Source organism: Apodemus sylvaticus, chromosome 2 (assembly GCF_947179515.1).
Source record: "Apodemus sylvaticus chromosome 2, mApoSyl1.1, whole genome shotgun sequence".
NCBI lineage: Eukaryota > Metazoa > Chordata > Mammalia > Rodentia > Muridae > Apodemus > Apodemus sylvaticus.
Window position 1 is genome coordinate 161,624,326 of NC_067473.1, and position 25,575 is coordinate 161,649,900.

Below are 25,575 nucleotides of genomic sequence, written 5' to 3' on the forward strand. Positions count from 1 at the left end.
TAATAGCGATGTGTTTGTATATCAATTTGACAAGGGGTCAATTGTACTGTCTGGTTTTGTGTCAAATTGACACAGGCTGGAGTTATCACAGAGAAAAGAGCTTCAGTTGAGAAAGTATCTCGATGAGATCCAGTGGTAAGGCATTTTCTCAATTAGTGATCAAGTGGGGGAGCGCCCCTTGTGGGTGGTGCCATCCCTGGGCTGTAGTCTTGGGTCTATAAGAAAGCACGCTGAGCAAACCAGGGGAAGCAAGCCAGTAAGCAGCCTCCCTCCATGGCCTCTGCATCAGCTCCTGCTTCCTGACCTGCATGAGTTCTAGTTCTGACTTCCTTTGGTGGTGAACAGCAATGTGGAAGTGTGAGATTAATAAACCTTTTTCTCCCCAACATGAATCTTGGTCATGATATTTGTGCAGGAAAAGAAACCCTGACTAAGACAGCCATCATTGTTTCTGCACACAGCTCACTAGTGGAGAAAGTTCAAACATGAAATATATGAATGCATGTACAACTGAGTCACTGTCCATTCTGATTGTCACTTGCTTAAGTTAAGAAGTGTCTGGCAGAATAATCAAGCACACTCCAAGACATAGCTGCAAGAGTGTTTCCAGAAAGAACTAAATAAAGGGAAGATCCACCCTCAATATAAGCAGTGTTATTCCAGAGGCAGGGGGCCTGGGTAGGATAAAGAAGGAGAAAACAGAAAGGCAGCTACCATAGGCATTATTTTAGTTGCCTGGCTACACTGATGTAAGACAGTCTTTGATGCAACTGAAAGCTCTGAAATTATAGCTGGAACAAACTCTTCCCTCGTTTTAAATTGTTTCTACCAAGTATTGTGTCACAGTGACAGCCCCTCCCCACCCCACTACCACTGATTAGCTTGAAATGGCCTTCTGTTGGGACAGGTCTGTGCTCCTGCCTCCACTCAGACTGCAGAACCCTTGAGGCCAGTGGCTCTTGGATCTCATGCCCAGTGCCTGCTCTTGGTGATCTTATCACACATCTGCAGATGTCACTGTCTGTGAAATGCATTTCCTCCTGCATCCATCCCTTTCAAATAAAGTGTTCACAGCTTACCCACGGGACAAGCATACTGCCAGTCACAACAGAGGCTACTGTGTGTTTGTGAGCATCCATGGTCTCAACTCGGCTTACCTAAAAAAGGCTTCCAGTGAGTAGTGAGGGGGATAAGGCAAACACAAAATTGTCCCAAAAGGATATTGATAGGAGGCAACAAGAATGTCACATCTTTAGGTTTCCTAGTGGCAAAGAACACGCACCAACAGAGATGCTCATACAGTGTAGGTACCTAGTATAACCACAGGCAGAGGTGAGTCTTCAGGACTTCAGAACAACTTCTGTGGAGACATTAAGTGTAATGTCACTTAATGGAATGACAAATGTGCCAAGCTGAGGGGCTCGCCCAGCCATTCTCACACGAGGTCTATTGCCCATCTGGCTTCCTGCCCCAGATCTCCTGATAGTTGTCGAGCCTGTGACTGTGTGCTTCTCTTGCCAGGTGCAAACAGCTGGACAAACAACCCTAACAAGTTACTGAGCCTTTCCTCCAGGCTGCGTGATGGAAGACCAGTCAGGCTATCTGAAGGCCATGCTTGCCATAATGTTTATGACAAAAGACAAATTTTGTTAAGTGCCTTGAAGGCGATCAACTCAGACATGGGTAGATAAAAGCTGTAATCACCTCTGCAGCTGCCATACTGACAGGGTAATGAGTTGTCTGCAAAAAGCAGCACACTCTGAAGATAGCATGTCATTGGTGAAGCAAGGGTTTAGCTGAAACTTGGAGTATGTAGAGATGGGGGGAGCCTGGAAGTCTTGTCTGAGTGTGCACTTGGCCAGTCTAAGCATGTTGGACCATGTGTACATCCAGGATCAACATATAGCAGAAACGAGGTTCCAGTAAGAAGGGGATGAAATCTGTCTTCATCTCCAGTGATGTGTTCTTTCTTAGAGGGACAATAGATAACAGCTCTGGGGAAAGGGTCTGGATGCTAGTAGAAGAAGCAGGTAAGAGCTGGCCAGGACATTAGGACTCTAATCATACAGGTAGACAGCATGTGGCTCAGGCATGGGAAGAAGCTGGGAGACAGGGGGGAGCCAGCTGACCACTTCCAGGTTTCCTTCTTCCTGGGTAAGGATCCAGGGTCTTTGAAGCAAGGCATTTTTGCACCCATGCATTTCATAATGTCTAGTGTTCTTGACCACTCCAATCCTGTCATCAACATAGGCACAGGTCTGGCCTGGCCTAGAAGGGGCAAAGTGGAGAGGCAGGTTGGTCACAGGTTCTAGGTTAATCATGATGCTCTCTGCTGGCTGTATAAGACATTTCAGTTCCTCCTCTGTTTCCTTCCTTTCTCGTCCTCCTCCTCCTCTCCCTCTTTCTCCTCCTCTTCTTCCTCCTCCTCCTCTTCCTCCTCCTCCTCTTCTTCCTCCTCCTCCTCTTCCTCTTCCTCTTCCTCTCCTCCTCTTCTTCCTCCTCCTCCTCCTCCTCTTCCTCCTCCTCCTCTTCTTCCTCCTCCTCCTCTTCCTCTTCCTCTTCCTCCTTCTCCTCCTCTTCCTCCTCCTCTTCCTCCTCTTCTTCTTTGTTTATTTATATATTTATTTATTAATTTTATTAGATATATTCTTTCATTACATTTCAAATGATTTCCCCTTTCCTGGTTCCCCCCCCCTGAAAATCCCATAAGCCATATCCCCTCCCCCTGTTCCCCGATCACCCCTCTCCCACTTCCCTGTCCTGGTATTCCCCTACACTGCAGCATTGAGCCTTTCCAGAACCAAGGGCCTCTCCTCCCTTTGATGTCCAACAAGGCCATCCTCTGCTGCCTATGTGTCTGGAGCCATGGGTAACTTCATGTTCACTCTCTGGTTGTTGGTTTTGTCCCTGGGAGCTCTGAGAGTACTGGGTGGCTCATATCATTGTACCTCCTATGGCGATGCAAACCCCTTCAGCTCCTTGGGTCCTTTCTCTAGATCTCCCATTGGGGACCCTATGCTCAGTTCAGTGGCTATCTGAGAGTGTCCCCCTCAGTACTAGCGCTAGCAGAGCCTCCAGGTGACAGCTATATCCAATTCCAGTCAGAAAATACTTTGGGCATCAATAATAGTGTCTGGGTTTTGTAACTGAACATGGGATGGATCCTTAGGTGGGGTAGTCTCTGGATGGTCTTTCCCTCAGACTCTGCTCCATACTTTGTCTCTGTATCTTCTTCTGTGGGTATTTTCTGTTCCCCCTTCTAAGAAGGACCAGAGTATCCATACTTTGTTCTTCCTTCTTCATGGTATCATTTGATATGTGAATTGTGTCTTGGGTATTCCAAGCTGCTGGGCTAATATCCACTTTGCAGTGAGTGTTCTTTTGTGATTGGGTTACCTCACTTAGAATCATATTTTTCCAGTTCCATCCATTTGCCTAATAATTTCACAAATTCATTGTTTTTAATAGCTGAGTAGTATTCCATCGTGTAAATATATCTCATTTTCTGTATCTCTTGCTCCATTGAGGGACATCTGGGTTCTTTGCAGATTCTGGCTATCCTTTCTCTTCAAAGCCATGTGCAAAATGCTAACATGCAAAGCTTCGTAAGCCTTTCATCTGTTTTCGTTGTATCTCTCTGAACTGCAAGGCTAGACTTATATGGGCATTAGAAGAAACACAGCGCAACCCAGTCAAGTCAGTGTCTCCAATTCTTAAGGAAGTGTAACTTGCTTACAAGTTGGTTGAACAAATGTTGCCACAGCTCACACCTGCTAGTCACTGCCCCATTGATTTTGGATTGGGGCAGGGCTCACATGGGACAAAAGCAAAAGAGGAAAGGCGCAAGAAGCACTCTCATTGAGTGTTGCCTTCCCTGCCCTAGGCACTTGTATATGGCGCACACTTTGCCCCACATAACCTTCTGTTGGTGGTGTCAATGGCTGAACTTTGGGGTTTTTTTTTTGTTTTGGTTCTTTAGGTGGGGTCTCACCATGCAGCCTGAGCTGGATGTGAACTCATTGTGTAGCACAGGTTGGTGTCCAACTCACAGTCCTCTGCTTCAGCCTCCAAGTGTCCAGGCATGTGTCACCATGCCTGATTTCTGTTGTATTCTTCTTGAGGAGACATGAACAAGTGTTCATTTATACCATAGATGGCATAGACATGGGCCAAAGGAATGATTCCACCCAAGTCTAATTTCATGAACCAGAAAGCTTATAGGGCTGCTTACAAGATATGTGGTAAGGGATTACTTATAGGCACAGGAGTGAGCCAAGGTAGCGATGTGACCATAAAGGCCACCCTAGCATAGATAATGACTCATGGAAGCTATGTCTCTAGAGCTTCCTGCACACCATGCCAGAAGTCTCTTCTGCTCTCTTCCCAGGAATTATTAATACACATAAACATTGCATATATGATACATATAAATGCAGTATGTGTATATGTGTGTGTGAGTGCACACACATATATGTAATATCTAGGAAGAGCTTGTATGATTCAAGAACTTCCTGAGAAGGAATGTTTGAATTCAAGGAAGTTGCTACCCAACAGTTTCCCACACTATCTTTACAATTTCCCAATTGATCATTTCTTTGACTTTACTCACAGCACTGCTAAAGAAGTTTAGAAATTTGCGTGGACAAAGCACTTAGTATGTATATGTGTCTATATCCATGTGTGTACACCCACCTGCTTACACACAGAGCTTACCCTGTACTACAGATGTAAGGATTTTCATTATAGTAAAACAAATTTTCTTAATTTATGATGAGCCTGCAGCTCAATAAACTCATTAAATGTTGAAAATACCATGAGTTGAAAGGGCATTTAATGTCCCCCATGTAAAGGACATCAAATATAGCATGCTTTACAGTGTCAGTTGGCTCCCTCAGGATCACGTGGCTGACTGGAAGTTGTGGCTTACACCCACTGCCCACCATCCTCTGATAATAGCTGGCTAATGGTTCTTTTCTGCCCCCAATTAAAAAAATAAAAGACAGGAAAATAGCTAAGAGAAAGTGAAAGAGCGGTTTATTGGTGAGTGTTAGATTCCTTGGGAAGAGATGGAGCCCTGGAGCTGGTAGTCTAAGGGGGATCTGGGTTTTTCTCCTGATGTACTTTCTGACATCTGTCAGTCTCTGACTCTGGAATCGGGTCTACAAGTTTGGAAACATCTACTGATAGGCTCTCCCGTCTTGATGCAGGGGTGCAGAGCCAGCCACAAGAGAGTGCTCTGTCTTAGCACAGATTCGGAAGCACATGCTGGTTTGTTGGGGTAGGGTTGATCCCAAGCCCCGTTTGCTTAGTGTGGAAATGGGAGAGGAGAAGCAGCCTGGAGGTGAAGACAAATAGCCTGCTTTGGGAAAAATGGAAACTTACTGCCAGGAAAAGGAAGGTGGCCCTCCTCTCTGTTCTCCCTTCCTCAAGTCTGTCGCCTCACTTACTGTAAACTCCTCTCCCAGGAAAAAGGTCACCATCCAATGCACAGTTTCTTCTGAGTATGGCTTTTACCACCTGTGAAGATCAAGTATCACTAGATAGACCATCCCAAAGGAGAGTATATGTATGTTTAACCTTCCAACAGCGCCAATGGTTCAGGCAATCTTAATTTTCCCATTTTATTTATTTATATTGCTTGTTGAACTTTGTTGACCATTTTTTTCAAACTTTATTCTTTAGTTTAATTAGGTGCAAATAATAAATTGTATATAATCAAAAATGAAGACATCCTTAGTATCTAAGGGGCTTAGGCTTAATCATATTAGAGAGCTGAATTTTATTAGATTAGCATGACGTCTTGCAGTGGTAAAAGCATCTGATGGTCAATTTAGAAGAAGAAAGTCTTATTCCAGCTTCCATTTTCTGCCCATCCCAGTGAGGAAGGCATGGTGGGTGGCCTGGGTAGGTACATGTGATGAGGTTTCATGTATCTTGATGAATCAGGATACATGCTGAAACAGAAGGGAGGTGGAGCCATAACTCTTAAAGTCCAGCCCCAGCTACTTGGCTTCATCACCCATGCTTCTCATCCCCAAGGTTCTACAAACTTCCCAAGCACCACTATCAGCTGAGGCCATGTGTTTAATCACAGGAGCCTTAAGGGACATTTCAAACTCAAACCATAGCAATCTACAAACAAAAGAATTTTAAAAATACGGTTATGATTTAAATTAGCTGTTCCCAGTAGCCTTTTCAAGCTCTGTAAGAGTTGACAAATGCGTCTGGGAGAAGGCTTAGTCGATACAAGTACTGTGCCATTAGGAGGAACTGAGTTCAATTTCCTAGCACCCATGTAAAACAAAACAAAACAAAGCAAAGCAAACCAAAAAACAACAAAAACAAAACAACAGAAAACAGGCATGGCACATGTGCCTGTAATTCCAGAATTGGAAATAGAAGCAAGTGGAGACTGGACGTCCCTAGCAAGCCATGTGTCTTAGTTACTGTTCCATTGCTGTGAGGAGACACCATGACCAAGGCAACTAATAAAAGGAAACATTTAATTTGGGGAATTGCTTGCAGTTTCAGAGGGCTAGTCCGTGATCTTCGTGGTGGGATAGTGGGAAAAAGACAGGCATGTTGCCTGAACAATACCTGACAGCTTTATATCCCGATCTGTAGGCAGCAGGCAGAGAGGGAGGGGCAAGGACTGATGGGGACTTTTAGAACTTCAAAGCTCAGTCTCAATGACGCATTTCCTCCAATAAGACCACACCTCCCAATTCTTCCTAAGCTGTTCCATTTGCTGGTGAGGTGACTAAGAATTCCAATCCATGAACCCCTAAAGGCCACTATCATTGAAACCGTCACACCATGTGACCTGAAATAACAACCTTCGGGTTCACTGAGAGATCCGATCTCAAGGGAGGAATCGGGAAAACATGATAGAGGATGTCATCTGACCTCCTCCGCCTCCTACATGCATGCACATGGATACATGTACCCATACACTCGCATGGAACACACACACACATACACACACACACACACATACATACACACAACATTTTTAAAGTTAAAAGAGGGGTCTGGAGAGGTGCTTCCACAGTTAAAACCACTTACTGCTATTCCAGAGGACCAAAGTTTGGTTCTGGGCAGGTATGTCAGATGCTTACAACCTTTTGTAACTCCTGCATCTTCCAGGGGCAAAAATATCTGATAGTCAACTTAGAAGGAAAAGGTCTATTCTGGCTTCCATTTTCTGTCCTTCCTGGTGGGGAAGGTATGGTGGGTGGCCTAGATAAGTGAATGTGGTGAGCTTTTTTCATATCTTGATGTTATGAGGATCCCATGCCCCCTCTTCTGGTATATGTAGGCATCTGTACACACACACACACACACACACACACACACACACACACACACACACACACAAGCTAAAATCTTTTTCTGAGAAGTTGATTCAGTTTGCCTCATTCTTAAAAATCGCATTTAAATTCTCCACAAGATTGAGCCCTTTACCATCAGTCTCTCCAGAAGCGGGTGGATTAACTCTGGGCTGAGCTGCTGCAACAGGCACTGTCACACTGTGTGCACTGAGGCAGCTTGAGACTACTACATCTCTTTGCAATTTCATCGTCTAGGTGTGCCCAGCCTTGCTGACGTCATAGGAGTGCCATGATCTCCGCTCCCTGCTTGAGTCATGTCCATCCATAGAGTTTGCCCTTCGATTCTTTAGAAGTGTCTTTCCTCCACTATCATAGTTCTATGAACTGCCTTCTTTGAATTTGATTTTTTTTTTCCTAAGACAGGGTTTCTCTGTGTAGCCCTGGCTGTCCTGGAGCTCACTCTGTAGACCAGGCTGGCCTCGAACTCAGAAATCTGCCTGCCTCTGCCTCCCAAAGTGCTGGGATTACAGGCGTGCGCCACCACCGCCCGTCTCGAACCTCCTTCTTTGAATGAGCCGTTCCTTTCCCAGGAACGCTGTTTCCATGCAGTCTGCGGAGCCTTTCCAGGTTCCTGCCATTACCTTCATCTTGTCAGAGCAGAAGGTAGGCAGGTGTTTGGGGTTCTCAGCTGAGCTTAGGGTTATCCACACAGAAACACAGGATAGCAGCCAGAAAGACAGTCTCACTTGTGCCTTTGAGGGTTTTTTTTGTTTGTTTGTTTGTTTTTTTATTCGATATATTTTTTATTTACATTTCAAATGATTTCCCCTTTTCTAACCCCCACTCCCCGAAAGTCCCGCAAGCCCCCTTCTCTCCCCCTGTCCTCCCACCCACCCCTTCCCACTTCCCCGTTCTGGTTTTGCCAAATACTGCTTCACTGAGTCTTTCCAGAACTGGGGGCCACTCTTCCTTTCTTCTTGTACCTCATTTGATGTGTGGATTATGTTTTGGGTATTCCAGTTTTCTAGGTTAATATCCACTTATTAGTGAGTGCATACCATGATTCACCTTTTGAGTCAGGGTTACCTCACTTAGTATGATGTTCTCTAGCTCCATCCATTTGCCTAAGAATTTCATGAATTCATTGTTTCTAATGGCTGAATAGTACTCCATTGTGTAGATATACCACATTTTTTGCATCCACTCTTCTGTTGAGGGATACCTGGGTTCTTTCCAGCATCTGGCAATTATAAATAGGGCTGCTATGAACATAGTAGAGCATGTATCCTTATTACATGGTGGGGAATCCTCTGGGTATATGCCCAGGAGTGGTATAGCAGGATCTTCTGGAAGTGAGGTGCCCAGTTTTCGGAGGAACCGCCAGACTGATTTCCAGAGTGGTTGTACCAATTTGCAACCCCACCAGCAGTGGAGGAGTGTTCCTCTTTCTCCACACCCTCTCCAACACCTGCTGTCTCCTGAATTTTTAATCTTAGCCATTCTGACTGGTGTAAGGTGAAATCTCAGGGTTGTTTTGATTTGCATTTCCCTAATGACTAATGAAGTTGAGCATTTTTAAGATGCTTCTCCGCCATCCGAAGTTCTTCAGTTGAGAATTCTTTAACTCTGTACCCCATTTTTTAATAGGGTTGTTTGGTTTTCTGGAATCTAACTTCTTGAGTTCTTTATATATATTGGATATTAGCCCTCTATCTGGTGTAGGGTTGGTGAAGATCTTTTCCCAATTTGTTGGTTGCCGATTTGTCCTCTTGATGGTGTCCTTTGCCTTACAGAAACTTTGTAATTTTATGAGGTCCCATTTGTCAATTCTTGATCTTAGAGCATATGCTATTGGTGTTCTGTTCAGAAACTTTCTCCCTGTACCGATGTCCTCAAGGGTCTTCCCCAGTTTCTTTTCTATTAGCTTCAGAGTGTCTGGCTTTATGTGGAGGTCCTTGATCCATTTGGATTTGAGCTTAGTACAAGGAGAGAAGGATGGATCAATTCACATTCTTCTGCATGCTGACCTCCAGTTGAACCAGCACCATTTGTTGAAAAGGCTATCTTTTTTCCATTGGATGTTTTCAGCCTCTTTGTCGAGGATCAAGTGGCCATAGGTGTGTGGGTTCATTTCTGGATCTTCGATCCTGTTCCATTGATCCTCCTGCCTGTCACTGTACCAATACCATGCAGTTTTTAACACTATTGCTCTGTAGTATTGCTTGAGGTCAGGGATACTGATTCCCCCAGAATTTCTTTTGTTGCTGAGAATAGTTTTAGCTATCCTAGGTTTTTTGTTATTCCAGATGAATTTGATAATTGCTCTTTCTAACTCTGTGAAGAATTGAGTTGGGATTTTGATGGATATTGCATTGAATCTGTATATTGCTTTTGGCAAAATGGCCATTTTAACTATATTGATTCTACCGATCCATGAGCATGGGAGGTTTTCCCATTTTTTGAGGTCTTCTTCCATTTCCTTCTTCAGAGTCTTGAAGTTCTTGTCATACAGATCTTTCACATGTTTGGTAAGAGTCACCCCAAGATACTTTATACTGTTTGTGGCTATTGTGAAGGGGGTCATTTCCCTAATTTCTTTCTCAGCCTGCTATCCTTTGAGTATAGGAAGGCCACTGATTTGCTTGAGTTGATTTTATAACCTGCCACTTTGCTGAAGTTGTTTATCAGCTGTAGGAGCTCTCTAGTGGAGTTTTTTTGGGTCACTTAGGTAGACTATCATGTCATCTGCAAATAATGATAGTTTGACTTCTTCCTTTCCAATTTGTATCCCTTTGACCTTATGTTGTTGAATTGCCCGAGCTAGTACCTCAAGTACAATATTGAAAAGATAAGGAGAGAGGGGGCAGCCCTGTCTAGTCCCTGATTTTAGTGGGATTGCTTCAAGTTTCTCTCCATTTAGTTTGATGCTGGCTACCGGTTGCCTTTGAGGTTTTTAAGGAATTGTTAATTAATTACATTTATTTGATGGTTCTCTGCTTTCTGATTCTCTCCTTTCCTCTCTCAGCCCCTCCCAGCAAACCCCTTTCCTATATTCATCTTTGTTTTCTTCTGTGAGCACCTGGCGTACAGCCTTGCTACTTTCCTGTGAGCCCTGAGAGGGCCTTCCTAACCTGAGCAAGCTGATCAACACATCTCTTTCATTTTCCTGCTTAAGCAATGAAGCCCACTAGCAAGTCATGCCCCACCCTACTCCTCACTGGGCCAGGCAGCACAACCCCTTAATCTTGTCTATTTGGGAGGCTGAGGCAGGAAGATCATGAGTTCAAGGACAACTTAATGACACCCTATCTCAAGACAAAAAGGAAAAAGAAAAAAAAGTATTGAGGTTGTGGCTCAATGGTTGGGCGCTTCCTGGGACACAAGTTGCCCTAGATTTGATATCTAGGACCAGGGCAGCAGGAAGTCTGAACTGGGCTCTCTGTAGTTGCCTAGTTCTCCTATATGTCTGAAGAATTGTACCCCTTCATAATTACAGCCCACTCAGGATTGGTCTGGTGACAACATGTTCCCTTCATGCCTCTTCATTGCTAGTTAACATCTTTATTAGGACCATGACCTTTGACCCAAATGAGTCAAATCCTGATTCTGGCTGGGTGGGAGTCATCACAACATCCACTTAAGCAAGGGGTTGTGACAGCTCTTGCTCTGAATCTCCTTGCAATACCGCATATTATTATACCACATAGGTTATACACATATTACACAACATAGATTAGACAGCAGCCTATCCTTTCCTTAGTAGAATTTGGTAGCATAACAGAAAAGCCCCTCCACTCAGTGGAACTGGTGAGGTGGCTGAAGTTTTGGAGAGTGACTTTCTCTTTCACAGGGCCTGGGGTGAGAGGCTGCCATTGTCAGGGTTCCCTGAACTTCATGCAGAAGGGAGCACCCTTTGAGGCATTCCCAGCTCCCTTAGCCAATCTGTTGGCTGCCTAATTACCCAGCTGGTGGCTCTGGGAGGGGACTCCCTCCCCAGAAATCAGGCAAGGCTACACTATCACACACCAAGATTCAGCCAGTCCCGCCACCCACCCACTACCTACACATACAAGCAGAGGGAAGACAGGCTGGCTAGGCTCTCGGGAAACATTGCTGCTTGTGGAAGTCCATCCACCCCAGGAGAGAGGCTGAGAAATTCTTCTGGACCCTCAGCGCCAGGCCTGACCCAGCTGAGACAGATGGAGGCACGGTCCTGGTTTTGTTTTGTTGCCATCTTGATGGTTCTGTTGGCTGGGCTGCTGGAGGGATCTGCTACAAGAAGATAGTGTGCCAGGCATCTTCTTGTGAACTGATGTTTCCATATGATCAGGAGGGAGCTTTGGGGACGTGGAGTCCTAAGTTAGCCTCCTGGGACTCACTTGGGCTTTCACACTAATTATGCTCCAAGGCAGTTTACAGCTGGGCTATTAGCACTCAGTGTGTTTTAGTGACACAGTGCAGTAGAGGTTTGACACTTAACAAAAGGGAGTGGGTAGGTAAGAACATTGTGTGGAAATACTGTCAGACCATCCCTTCCTGGTTCTAGAAGAAGTCCTAGAGGGATGCCCACCATGGGTGGGGGGGACAAGTGAAACCCTCAGCCGACCTCTAATTCACGGAGCTCTCTTAAGGAGGTGGGCTCATAGCCACCCTTCCTCCTCGTCACGCCAACGCTGGATGCTCCTTTAAAGCCCTGTCGCAATGGGATCTAAGGACACTTTATTTGGACTGTTTCTCATGAGCCCCAATTCAGACCACAGGAGACGGACATCTCAGCCTGCCCAGTGCCCTGACACACAGACAGCTGTGTGTGACCCTTACACATTTTCCCACACATGTGAAGTCTGAGAATATGTGTTTCATACTTTCTAGAACACAGCACTTTCATCATCTCTGTAGCAGGCCAGTGAAACTCCCTGTGCTGGCTTCTGAAAGATCCAAAAACCCAACCACAGCCCCCAGCATTATCTGCCCAGCCCCATCCAGCCCCCAGCCCCGCCCCACTGCCCCACCCCCTTGCTCTTCACTTTCTGCCTGTCTAGAGGCTCACTCAAATGTCACTGTGGCCTCAGGGCTTCCCAAGGCGGGGAACCCGAGAGATTTAATGGCCTATCAAGTAGATTTGGACTGTTTATTGGAAATGCCCATTATTTATGGTAGCACCCAGCCCTAAAAGCCTAGCGCAGGCTGCTTTTAAAAATAAAACCAATAAATAATCGCCAAGCCCATGATTTGTCACTGTGGGAGAGAGAAAGCCACTCATTCCTCGTTGGAGTGAAGAGATCTGGAAACACCAGATTCCTCTTTTATTTTTTTTCTCAGAGAACACAGAGGAAATTCCTGTAGGGACCGGGAGATCTGAGCACAGTCAGTTCAAAGGGGATTATAAAAGGAAATTAAAGACACGTGTCGCCCCTTACCTCATCCTAATCCCCCTCTACACAGAGTCACAAGATAAGCATTCCAAATTCTCAGACCCTCAGGTCTCATTACTTATTTTTAGGTGACATTTGTTTTAATTTTCTTACCAAAAAACTATTTCAAAGAGAGGAGTTGAGGGCACGCTTCTTTTGAATTGAATGCGGCAGGCACTCTGGGCAGAGGATCAAGTTCCTGTTTCTTTTCTCTTTTTCCTCTTTTCTTTCTTTCTTTCTTTCTTTTTCTTTCTTTCTTTCTTTCTTTCTTTCTTTCTTTCTTTCTTTCTTTCTTTCTTTCTTTTTTTCTTTCTTCCTTCCTTCCTTCCTTTCTTCCTTCCTTCCTTCCTTTCTTCCTTCCTTCCTTCCTTTCTTTCTCTCTGTCGTTCCTTCCTTCTTTCCTTCCCTCCTTTCTTCCTTCCTTCCTTCCTGCTTCCTTCCTTCCTTCTCCCTCTTGTCTTTTCCTTCCTTTCTCCTCTCCATGTTTCTCCTTCTCTTCCCTCTTTTCTCTCCTCCCTTTCCCCCTCCACTATCTGTGCCTTACCTCAGTCTCTTTCCATTTGAACTCTGGATACAACAGACACTGTGGACAGTCTCTGTGTATGGCTCTATGCCCAGCTCCCCAAATTCATCAGCAGAAATCCTGTCTTAGCGGCAGGACTCCGCTATCTAGCACACCAGCCCAAATACAAATCTAAAATTCTCCCTCTTCCCAACCTCTGTCTCTGTCCCTCTGTCTCTAGCTTTGTCTCTGTTTCTCTCTCGCTGCATGTGTGTGTGTATGTGTGTGTGTGTGTGTGTGTGTGTGTGTGTGTAAAAGTAGGTATACATATGTGAGCGTGAGTATGGGGACAGATTGTGGATGTCAAATATATTTCTTGATTATTCTCCACCTTGTGTTTTGAGATAAGCTCTCTCGCTAACTCTGTGGCTAGACTGGCCAGCAACCTCCTCCAGTTCACTCATCTGCGCTAAGATTATAGAACTGTAGCACAAAACTCAGCTTTTTGCATGGGTGCTGAGGTCTCAAACTCAGCCAGGACAGAGACTGATAAACAAGAAGGGACCTGAGTGGGGCATCCTTCAAAGACATCCCTCCAGTGACTTCTTCCAACTAGGTCCAACCCATTACAGCCCATTCTGTATGAACAGGTTGGGTTCATACCTACGCTAGGTCATCGAGCCTCCACAGGACCACGGGCCTCCCCTCACATTGATGCCAGATAAGGCAATCGTCTGCTACCTGTGAAGCTGGAGCCATGGGCCCCTCCATGTGTACTCTTTGGTTGATGCTTTAGTCCCCGGGAGCTTTGGGGGGTCTGCTTGGTTGATGTTGTTGTTCTTCCTAAAGGGTTGCAAACCCCTTCAGCTCCTTCAGTCCTTCTCCTAACTCCTCCATTGTGGTCCCCAAGCTCAGGCTAATGGTTGACTGAGTGCACCCGCATCTGTATTGGTCAGACTCTGGCAGAGCCTCTCAGGGGACAGCTATACCAGGCTCCTGTCAGCAAGCGCTTCTTGGCATCAGCAACAGTTTTTAAAAGGCATAGTTATAGGTAGTTAATATAGGAAGATATTAAGTTCATATAAAAAAACAGAAAAAAAAGTGTGCCAACTGGAGACATCTGGAAAAACTTCTGGGAAGAGATTTAGCTTGAATGTTAAAGAATGCAAGGACGTGTACTTGAGGAGAGAAGTCAGTGAAGGGCAGGCCAGAGAGAGCAGGGTCTCAGCTCAACTATTTCTATGAAGGGTGTATATATGCAAATTGGATGCGTCCTGTGTGTGGTCCTGGCACGATTCCCCGGGCTTAGCCCTCTCTTATACTTACATTTCTACATGATGCAAAGTTAGACCCTTGTGAGTATGGTCATGTGTTACAATTCTAATATTTGTGCCTCAATCCCCCAAATTCATCTGCAGAAATCCTGTCTTAGCGCTTCTATTGCTGCGATAAAACACCATGGCCAAAAGCAATTTGTGGAGGAAAGGGCTTCTTTGGCTTACACGTCCATGTCATTTCCATCATCACCAAAGGAAGTCAGAACAGGAACTCAAGCAGGGCAGGTACCTGGAGGCAGGAGCTGATGCAGTGGCCACAGAGGATTGCTGCTTACTGGCTTGCTCACTGTGTCTTGCTCATTCTGGCTTCTTATAGAACCCAGAACCACCAGCCCCGAGATGGGCTAGGCCCTCCCTAGTCAATCACTAGTTAAGAAAATACCTTATAGGCTGTCCTACAACTTGATCTTATGGAAGCATTTTCTTAAGGAAGACTCCCTCCTCTCAGATGAATTTAACCTGCATTGAGTTGACATAATGTTGGGGTGTGGGACATTTGAGAAGAGATGACTTAGGTCATAAAGCAGTGGCTTAATAAGTAAATTTAGAAAAGAGGCCCCAGGAGATGACTGGCCTCCACCACAGTGGGGCACAGCCATGAGGTACCTTCTGTGGAGCAAAGGCCAGGCCCTTTTGGGAGGAGATGGAGCCTGATGGTTGAAGACTTCAAGGACTGCCAGATGAGGAGAGGGTCAGGGATGGGTACTGAGTCAGCCTTGATCTTGCCTTTCCAGTTTCCAGAATTTTCAGAAATAGGCTTCCAGTGTTTTGTAATCTAACTACTTGGTGACATTTTATTCAACAGTACACATGGATTAACAATACCCTGTTCCCTCTGTCACCAAGTCGTTTATCTACCACACTCTGTGGGATCTCCACCAAAGCACGCCACACCTTACTCACAGGAGTCTCCCAGCATTCTCAGCCTTCTGAGAGAACCAGAGAGGTTTGGACCCAATCTTCTCCAGCCCTGCTAAAGATGTTGACTAGTTTCTCTGCTGGGACATGACTGAATACCCTAGGGCTGTGAGTTTAAGACATGGACTCAGCCATGTTTTTCTCTGTACCTTTTCTGGTGACCTTTCATCATTTGAATGGACAATCAGGAGGCCTCTCAGTCTCTCCCAGAACTTACAGATAAATGTCTTGCCAGTAAATTGGAGGCGATAAACAAAACAATTCAGAAGCCCTATTGGTTTTGTTTTAGTACAATTTTATGGGAATTATACACATGAAAGCTGGCTGACTTCCCCAGGATCAAGTAAGGGTGTGGCCAGAGGCTCTCCCTGCTCAAGCTCCTCTCATGGAATACAGAATGACTGAACTGATTGGCAGGTCAGGAGAAGAAGGGCAGTAGGAAGAGCAGGGTAAAGATCTTACGTAACCTCAGATGATCTAGCAAGCTGTTCGGCATCTCCCATATGAATCCATCCAGTTCCCATGTGCTACCCAGACAGGTCACTTGATTTCCGCTCTAAAGTTGTAACATGAGAGGCAGTGACTGAGTCCAAGGTCTTAACTCTTACCTCTGGGCTGGAGAGACGGCTTGACTCACCTGTTCAGAGCACAGACTGCTCTTGCAGACAACTGGAATTTGGTTTCCAGCACCTACGTCATATGGCTTATAAACGCTGGAACCTACAGCTCCAAGAGATACAATGCTATCTTCTGCCTTCTGAATGTACGTGCATTCACAGAATCATCACACACTTATACATACTTAAAAAGTTAAAAAAAGAAAGAAAGAAAGAAAAGCCCCTCTCATTTTATTTTCATTCGCTTTGCTCTTCCCTTGCAGAGGTTCCAAAAACAGAACAGACTTTTGAAGAACGTTTGATCCTCAAAGCTTTCTTGCTCAAGTTTGTCAATGCCTACTCCCCCATCTTCTATGTGGCCTTTTTCAAAGGGAGGTGAGTACAATAGTAGCATCTGCAGCAACTAACCCAGTTCACTACTGACCGGGTCCTCCATTATCAGGACAAGTAGGGTCATTCTGTCCCTGTTGTCAGCTCCCATCCTCACCCTCTTCTTTGTCCTTGGCTGAGATGAACTGTTTCCCATCTGGTTATCCACAAAGAAATGGATTGTCATCCTTAGGATCAAATATCCATGACAACTACACAGGACTTTGAGCAAGACCATCAAGGGAGAAGCCAGAAGAGTTAGTGCCCTTGAAAATGAAGCAGAAGAGGAGGAGTGTGTGTCTGGCCACAGCCTCCACTGTCACATGGTGCACTTTGGTGCTGTCTATACGGAGTTGTTATGGACTTCACAGATGAGAGGCACAACCCTTCACAAAACTGCTCTCACTGACTACACCAGTCAGCCGCTCTGGGCCACTCAGGATATTTGCTGCTCCAACCCTCTGGCTATGAATTCCAGGGTTCCCGCTGCCTCCTCTAATTCTACAACTCATTAGAATAACTCACAGAATTTGCAAATGAGAAATGCTCACACTCACAGTCTTCTTATGGTTAAAGGAGGAGGAATCAAAAGTAGCAAACAGAAGTGGCTCACAGATGATGTCCTAGATGATGTCCTAGAGGGTCCTGATGCTGAAGCGCCCATGTCCCAGGGACTCATCACCCTCCTGGAACATCCATGCACTTCAACAAAGCTCACCCATGATCTCTTTGCTTAGGCATAGTTTATTAAATCATATGATTATACCATGAGTTTAAGTTCAGACTCCTGTCTCCTTCCCTCACTGAAGTCAACAGAATACTGTCCGAAGGCTCAGAGCCCTGGCTAACCGGTTGGCCCTGGCAGCTCCTCTCCTCCTCCGGATAATCTCACTAGTATAAATGTAGGCAATAGTTCCAGGAGTCCACAGCAAATAAAAAGATGGCCCCATCTCTATGGAAATGCTAAGAACTTGGGGGATCCTCCCAATGACGAATGACAAGGGAAGGAGGTTGGGGGTTCTTTCTGTTTAACATTGATTTTTTTTTTCTTGAAGCAGAACATCAACATGAAGGTATCAGCTATCCTCAAGCTTATTATATAGCTCAGGCTTAACTCCAGTTTACTGTCTGTTGGCCTCTGCCTCCCAAGTACTAGGATCACAAGTGCCCCCACATACACTCAATTAAAATTCTTAATTATAAAATAGATTTGGATGTAAAACTTCTTCTAAAAGTGTGTGTGTGTGTGTGTGTGTGTGTGTGTGTGTGTGTGTACATGTGGCAGATCAGGCCAATTGGCCACCTGCAAGGAAATTTCCTATCAAACTTGAAGCAACTGTTATCAAGTTGCTTTCTTAGGACCAAAGGCTTATGCTGTACCACAAAGAATGTTCATGATTCACATGTGATTTTTTTTTTGTAGATGTGTTTGTAACCCCAAAACACAAACCCCTTCAAAGACCTCTGCTTTTAGCTTTTATGACATTAGAGAAGCAAAGATACTGCACAAATTAATGAATATATACCTTCCTGGTATTTCTATCTAGATTTTATAGCCAAGGCAAATTGCATACACAAGGCAGTGCAGACAAAATGTTCCGAATCTTGGATTTGTGATACACTGGACAGAATAGTCTTGGCAACAGCGCTACTCTAATCTGTGATAAATGACACAGTAAGAGATATAGGGAAAGGAAGGGTGGGCTGGGCATGAAATACATCAATGCACGACCCACCTAGCAGATGCAAAGCTCTAGGCTCAAAACCCAGCATGGAAAAGAAAGAAGAGAAAAGAAGAGAAGGGAAGGGGGAAATAAAAGGCTCTGTTATCACCAGAAAACAAGATTTCACAGAAAAAGATCTCAGTGGTATTAGATGGATGGGTAGAGATTGATTAGGTTTGAATGGACTCACAGACAATGGAGAAGCTGTGCACATTTCAAGGACGTGGGACCCTGTGATCACCTGCCTGGCTCTGTGATTGGCTTTCCCTCACCTTCTGCCACTGCCCCAATCTCTTCGTCCCTCAATAAAATACATTCAGTTCTGAAGAGGAGTGGGGCAGGATGTCTCCTTTCCTTAGAATATTTTCAGTCAAAAGGCAAGATGCCTTGTTTTCTGAAGGCAGGATGCCTACACCATTGGTCAGACTCACCCTCAGTTTCCTGGCAAATCATTAGTCCTTACCAAAGAAAGAGCTGCAATCCAGATTCAGTCCTTGACACCAGTGGAGGGAAAAAGGCACCCAGAAGACACACACACACACACACACACGCTCACACTCACACATACACACTCCTACTCTCACACACTTTCACACTTGCTCATATTCCCACATACTTCCCCCCCCCCTCTCATCAGCATCCCAGCACATCACCACACTCACCTCATCCCTTCCTCACTCTCTCCCTATGCCTGGACAGGTGACTGCTTAAGAACAGAACCATAAACATTACAGACATTCGCTAATAGATAATAGGCGTGAACTGTCCTCGTGTGACTTGGGATCTCCCTAGCCAGTTCATTCCACAAGGACATTGAATGACAGCTATTTCACGTGGGGTGAAGGGTCAATGTTCCAGTGGCCTTCCTTCCCCTGACTCTTAGCACACATTTTCCTTTCAGGTTTGTGGGCAGACCTGGAAGCTATGTCTACGTGTTTGATGGCTACCGCATGGAAGAGGCAAGTACCGCCCCTGGCGTTGATGTCTGGCTAGACTTTCATAGGTTTCCGTCACCCGAGCCGCTTTGGCCTGCAGGGTCTGATTGCTCCCATCTCCTCTCCCTCCCGCAGTGTGCTCCAGGAGGCTGTCTCATGGAGCTGTGCATCCAGCTCAGCATCATCATGTTGGGGAAGCAACTGATCCAGAACAATATCTTTGAGATCGGAGTCCCGTAAGTGATGACCAGGTTTCTGCCTCTCCTGGGCTGGCCAGGCTTTTGGCACGGTTTCCACAGCCTCTCCCCTTTGCATGCCACTGCCCACTCCCCTTCCTGTGGGACAGCAACTGTTTTCTGCTTACTTTGGTAGCTCAGAAAGATTGACCACTTGCTCAAATACACATAGAAATAAAGGGTGGAACTGAGGGATAACTTAGACCCCAAGGTGCATAAAATTTTTGATGTGTTAGTTCTCCCAGTGGGTAAGTAGGAGGGTACAGGTAGGGTGGAAAGATCAATAGGGGAGTCAGATGCAGTCGTTTAACAGACTCTGACAACAAAATGTAGAATACAGGATCTTAGGAGGGGAGGCATGAATACCTGGGAAAACCCCAGGCTTAATACACATTTTTATAGATGAGATGGTCATGAAACTCAACACTCACCAACAGATACTAAAATGGGAACAAAACAAAACAAGCAAATGAGGGGAAAATAATCAAATTCGGTGTCCAGAAACATATAATATCTTCTGTCTTTCCCTTCTAGTCCTTTGGGTTTTGTCTCTTTGTTTTGTATTATATGTATGTATATCTGTATATCTATGTATGCATGCTGTGTGTTTGTATGTGCACGTGTACATGTGTGTGAGTGCATGTGGGATATACGTGTGTGTGGGTGCATGTGGAGGTATATCCCATTGTGGAAGTATATCTGGGGGTCAGGGGAAACTACCTCAGAGGCTCTCCATCTTGTTTTTTGAGACAGGATCTCTCACTGGCCCGGAACTCCCCAAGTAGGTAAGGGTGGTTTGCCGGCAAGTGCTAGGAATCTGCCTGTCTCTTCTTCCCCAAATGCTGTTACTAGAAGCGACTGTACTTGCCTTGTGATGTCAGATCTGGGGATTGAACTCTGGTCCTCATGCTTTATCCACTGAGCTTTTACCCAGCCCTCCTTTTTAGTTGTTTGTGATTTTTTTTTTTAAAGAGGAATCCACTTTAGGGCTATTTTTAGCTAGCTAGCCCTGTGTCACAGAGCTAAGGAGTGCCAGAGGTGGCAGGGATAAGTCTAACAAGCTGGGCCTGGCTCCTCCCAGTCCTTGCAGGCACAGCCTTCATAGGGGCAGTTCAAGAGCCTGCTGGTCTGTCTCCCTGCTGGAGTTTTATCATGCACATTATGCCTCCAAGAAATCTTCCAGGAATGAAAAGCTGTGTAATCTTTCTTTCCAACCGAATTTGCACATTTACTGCCCAAGATTCTTAATTACATGCCCTGGAACTCCCTCTGGGTGGTTTATGCAGCAGAGGAATGCATCTAAGTATAAAGTGGCCACTGGACTATTCTGTAAGAGTCTGAGAATCAGACCCTGAGTGCCATGGGCAGGATGGCTTTATCCACACTTCACAAGACTTAAGGGAACTCCCCTAGTGCCAGTTCTTGGCTCCTATGCCTTAACTATGGAGGAAGAAACATATGGAAATGGCTCTCATCTTCTTAGAGCTTAGATTTGACTATAAAAAAATATATTCTTCATATGACTGAGTGCTCTCTGTATAATACAAATGTCCCCAGAAATTTAAAAGATAATAGTCTGAGTGCCACGTTTAAAAAGCAGCAGGATTTCTTCTGGTGTGTGCCTGTGTCACCATTGCCTCTTAGAAGGTGATCTGTCATTATTTTCTTTAAGGGACTTGTTTTCTTCAGATACTTTTCTGAACAAAGACCACATTCACTCTGGCCTTCCCGCAAACACCTCATAACTGACTCAGAGGTGCTACACATGGAGGAGTAAAGTCTCCAAGATGGCAAGTCAAGGCCTTGGAGACATGAAGAGAGATGCCAGTGGTGAGAACTAGATCATTTTTCAAAAGTGTGACTGGCACCCAGTTCTGGGTTCATTGGATTGAACAGGCTTAGTAGAAAATATAGGCCAACCTCTCTCTCCAAGAAAATGTCTCATCCAAGCCACCTGCTTCCATGAAATTAGGGGATCTGTCACTCTTTAAAAGTTTCCTAGGTTGGCCTAGAGAAATGTCAACAGGTGAGGGCACTGACTACTTCCAGAGGTCAGGAGTTCAATTCCCATTCACCACATAGTGACTCATAGCCATCTGTAATGGGATCTGATGCCCTCTCCTGTCAGGTAAGCACATATGCAAATAGAACAGTCCTGTGTATAAATTTCACAAATAAAAAAAATAGAATGAAAGAAAGGAAAGGAAGGAAGAAAGGAAGGGAGGGAGGAAGGGAGGGAGGAAGAAGGATGGAAGGGAGGGGGAGGGGGAGAGAGAGAGAAAGAAAGAGAGAAAGAAAGAAAAAAGAAAGAAAGAAAGAAAGAAAGAAAGAAAGAAAGAAAGAAAGAAAGAAAGAAAGAAAGAAAGAAAGAAAGAAAGAAAGAAAGAGTTCCCCTTGTGGGTAGGGCCACATCTGGGTTGGTGGTCCTGGGTTCTATAAGAAAGCAGGCCAAGCAAGCCATGATGAACAAGTCAGTAAACAGCATCCTTCCACGATCTCTGCATCAGTTCCTGCCCCCAGATTTCTGCTATGTTTGAGTTTCTGTCCTGACTTCCTTTGACAATGAACAGTACTGTAGAAGTGTAAACTGAATAAGTCCTTCCCTCCCAACTTGCTTTTTGGTCATAGTGTTCTGTTGAAGCAATAGAAACCCTAACTAAGACCACCATCACACTCCATTCATTAGGTAGAACACTCAAAAACATTTCTGCTTTATACTGGGACAACCTCATGTGGTTCTTTTATGTGCTTTTTCTTATAGGAGCATTGATGGGAATATCAGTGTCTGAGTGTCCCATCCTACATCTCTACATAAATAAGCTTCTGATTATAAGTAAGACTGGTAACCTTGAGAAACTCAGGTCTTGGAGATTCATTCTATGCCTATTTTCTGACTAACAGTCATTCAGTGATAGTCAAATTAAAGCTAGAGAAACAGATGTATTTTGTGCTGTAAGCACACAACATCTTAAAGACAGCCTTTGTTATGGACCAACATCCAGAGTACGCACAGATGATGCTGAAGCCACATCTGGTCCTTTTGAAGCTATGCAACTAAGTTCTCTAGCGAAGCTGCCAAGAAAAGTCTTCATATGCATCAAACATCTGGAGAAGACACCTGTTTTTGTAGGGCATTGCTGTTCTCTTCTGGTTGGAACTGTAGACAGCTTATAGGCACATAATGGCCATGTTTCCATTTCTGAACATCTTATCTACCACCTGGCACATTATTTCTGAATTCATAAGCCTTTAAGAAGTTAAGAGAGACAACAGCTCAGGCATATGTGTGACAATGTGTTGGCATGTTCTCTGTCCATCAGCTCCCTGACAGATGAAAAACACACATGCTGGCTAGCCTTTAAAAATGAATTTTCTTGTTTATGTTTATTGCATATGTGTTTGAAAGTATGCTGGAGTTTAATCAATGACAACTGCATAATAATCAACAAAGTTGCATGCAGCTCTCTTCTCTAAGTCTTACTGGCCGTGTCTCTGGGTGAATGTGCTGTCTTTGTAGTCATCTATGAGGTAGCCCCGGAAACCTCCTCTGCTGAATGAAGCTTGTCTCTGCATATTCCTCATAGAGGTCACTCTGCTTCAAATCACCCTTCTTCATCTTAGTTAGAGGTACCGGGGACTGAACTCAGTGTCCCACGGGTGCCGGGTACCTGCCCATTGAGCCACATCATGGCTCTCTCATTTTCGTTTCCAGTCTGATAGAGGATATGCGTGCCCCACGGCATGGAGATGTAGGTACCTTCTAGCTTGTGGATCAGAGATTCTGCCACCATGCCCAAAGTTCTTGCTGATCCTACAGGTTGTGTTTTGAGCTTGGTCAGATGAAATCATTATGTTTATGGTGAATGAATGTTACACCTAACCACTCAAGATCCTACTTGATAAGACCAAAATCAGACAAATACCTGGCAGTGTCCTACTGTCGGGTAGAGCTGGGAAATATGAAATAAGCAAATTTAAAAGGAATCTTTTCTAGTAAAAAAAAAAAATGACAGAGGCAAGAGTCATGTGATATTATACCTGATGGTACTCGGCCCCTTCTGTGGAACAGAAGTACAAAGGCACAATCTGGATTCGTTTCCAGGTAGTGTGCTTACTCTCTGTGTGAACCTCAGAAAGTTATTGTAGAGTTGCCTCGATACATTGTGTAATGACAATAGCTTGGGATAAATGCTTATCTATCTAGAAAATATGGACATCAGAAGAAGGAAGAAGCACTTTAGGAAGTGTCATGGGCTTGCACAGTTTTTGAACAAGTTCACGATTATCACTGACAGCGCTCTGCTCAGAAACGCTGCCTTGTTCTGCCTGTTCTTGGCCTGTGAGCTTTTGGTTCACAGGTCATCTGTTCCTTACTCTAGAACCAATGTCCAACTTTTGCCCATAGGAATTAAGTAAGTAAATCTGACAAGCCAGACTTAACTGTGGAAAACAGAAGCAAGATGGGGAACGAAGTCCGTGCTCGTGCTGAATAAAAGTAATTGAGAAACCCCACAGTAGCAAAAGAATGTTAAGTGATTGTCTTTCTTATCTCAGCGCCTGCTTCTATAGAAAATTTCTAGCACTCTTACATTAAGGAAATATTGGCCTTTATTAGTGGGTAAGAGAGGTGAATAGAATAACTTCTTTCTGCAAAGCTTCAGCCTCCTCACTAGACCACATGTGCATGCATTGCAGAAAGCAGCAGCATTGTTCTCAAATGGTAACACTTTTTCTAATCCTTGGTTACTCATGATAAACTTTGACATTTTTTCCCATATTTACTCACACAGTCATTTCCATTTTGATTATTTCTAAGTCTATACTCTTAAACTTGTCTCTAATAGTCCCAAAGACAAATAATGAACACCTAGAAGTAAATTACCATGGAGAGCTAACAATGGTATGAAACAGCCAAAAAGCGAACCATGATTAGACGTCAGTGGCATTGTTTCCTACCCACGTCTCTCAGCCCAGGATCTGAATTCTCTTTGTTAAGAATTTTACTGTAAGCCCTGGAGAGTCATCACAGCATCTTGGCAGCCATGTGGGCTCTCCTCTTGACTGGAAATAATCAGAGACTGAAGGAGAACAGAAAAGGAGGTGTTGAGCTCTTTCCAAAGCCAAGTTAGAGATCATCTAAAGGCATCCCATGAAGTCTGCCTGTGAATGGATCAGATGCCCCAGATGCCACAAAGGAAGTCTTATACTCCGTCCAGGGCTTGACCAGGCAGCCTCTGCCCCCACATCCCTTGCTAGGCCTGGCTCAGGGTTGAACAAATGCTCAGAACTGAGACAGAGAGAGGAAGCCGGCCATAACAATAGACAAATTCTGATTGTGCTGTCTGGCCTCAGACCCTGACGTGGTCGTGACAGATGCTTTTGAGTGAGAATCCAGGTGGTCTATACATCACTGCCTAGAGTGACACTCACGAACAATTGTTTCCATAAAAGCTTCATCACAGTGTAACTCAGCCTTGGCTGTTTGTCTGCTGAGTCTATTAGATGGGGTTTCCCTCACCTGACATTGTCTCACCTTTCCTACAGGTGCCTGTGCAAAGCAGAGTTTGGATCTAATGGTGTTGTACCCCTGAAATAGCACACCCGTCCCAACTCTGACACACATGCATTTTGAATTTCTATGTCCACTGAAGCAAAAGACCCTTTAATCATCCAGGTAGATGGTGTGTGTGTGTGTGTGTGTGCGTTTGTGTGTGTGTGTATGTATGTTCTTTCTTTTTTGTGTGAAAAGAGAAATGCCAGTTTCTCCCCCTGCCTTGTTTTTGCTGATTTGGGAATTGTGTGTGTCGCATAAACACGGTACCCTGCTGTCTTTGGTCTCTTACCCTTACCTCCCATTCCCTCCTCTCCTTTATTCCATCCCCATATTCCTTTTTCCTCCTCCCTCCCTCTTTCCTTCCCCCTTCCTTCTCTCTCTCTCTCTCTCTCTCTCTCTCTCTCTCTCTCTCTCTCCTCTCTCTCTCTTTTCTTGGACACAGAGTGTCACTGTACAACCCAGGCCTGGACTTGTCACACTCTTGCCGCAGCGTCCAGTTTTTGGGGTCACAGGTGTGTCCCTATTTTGCTGGCTCTTCCACATGTTAGAGCCTCCCTGGGCATAGCTGGGGATGGGAAGAATAGAGAAATGAATCCTTCCGTAGCAAACTTTCTTTCCATCTTTAGCCAGGTTATATT

The 25,575-nt window shown here is 44.8% G+C and overlaps 1 protein-coding gene across 2 annotated transcripts in view; it reads left to right on the forward strand.

The window, feature by feature from the left end:
• Nucleotides 1-25,575, forward strand: part of Ano2 (anoctamin 2) — a 325,589-nt gene that overhangs the window by 258,579 nt on the left and 41,435 nt on the right. For both annotated transcript variants that reach the window (XM_052172696.1, XM_052172697.1), the window contains 3 exons: nt 16,383-16,494; nt 19,114-19,171; nt 19,283-19,383. In XM_052172696.1, coding sequence (XP_052028656.1) covers nt 16,383-16,494; nt 19,114-19,171; nt 19,283-19,383 — 271 coding nt within the window. The remainder of the gene's footprint in view (nt 1-16,382; nt 16,495-19,113; nt 19,172-19,282; nt 19,384-25,575) is intronic.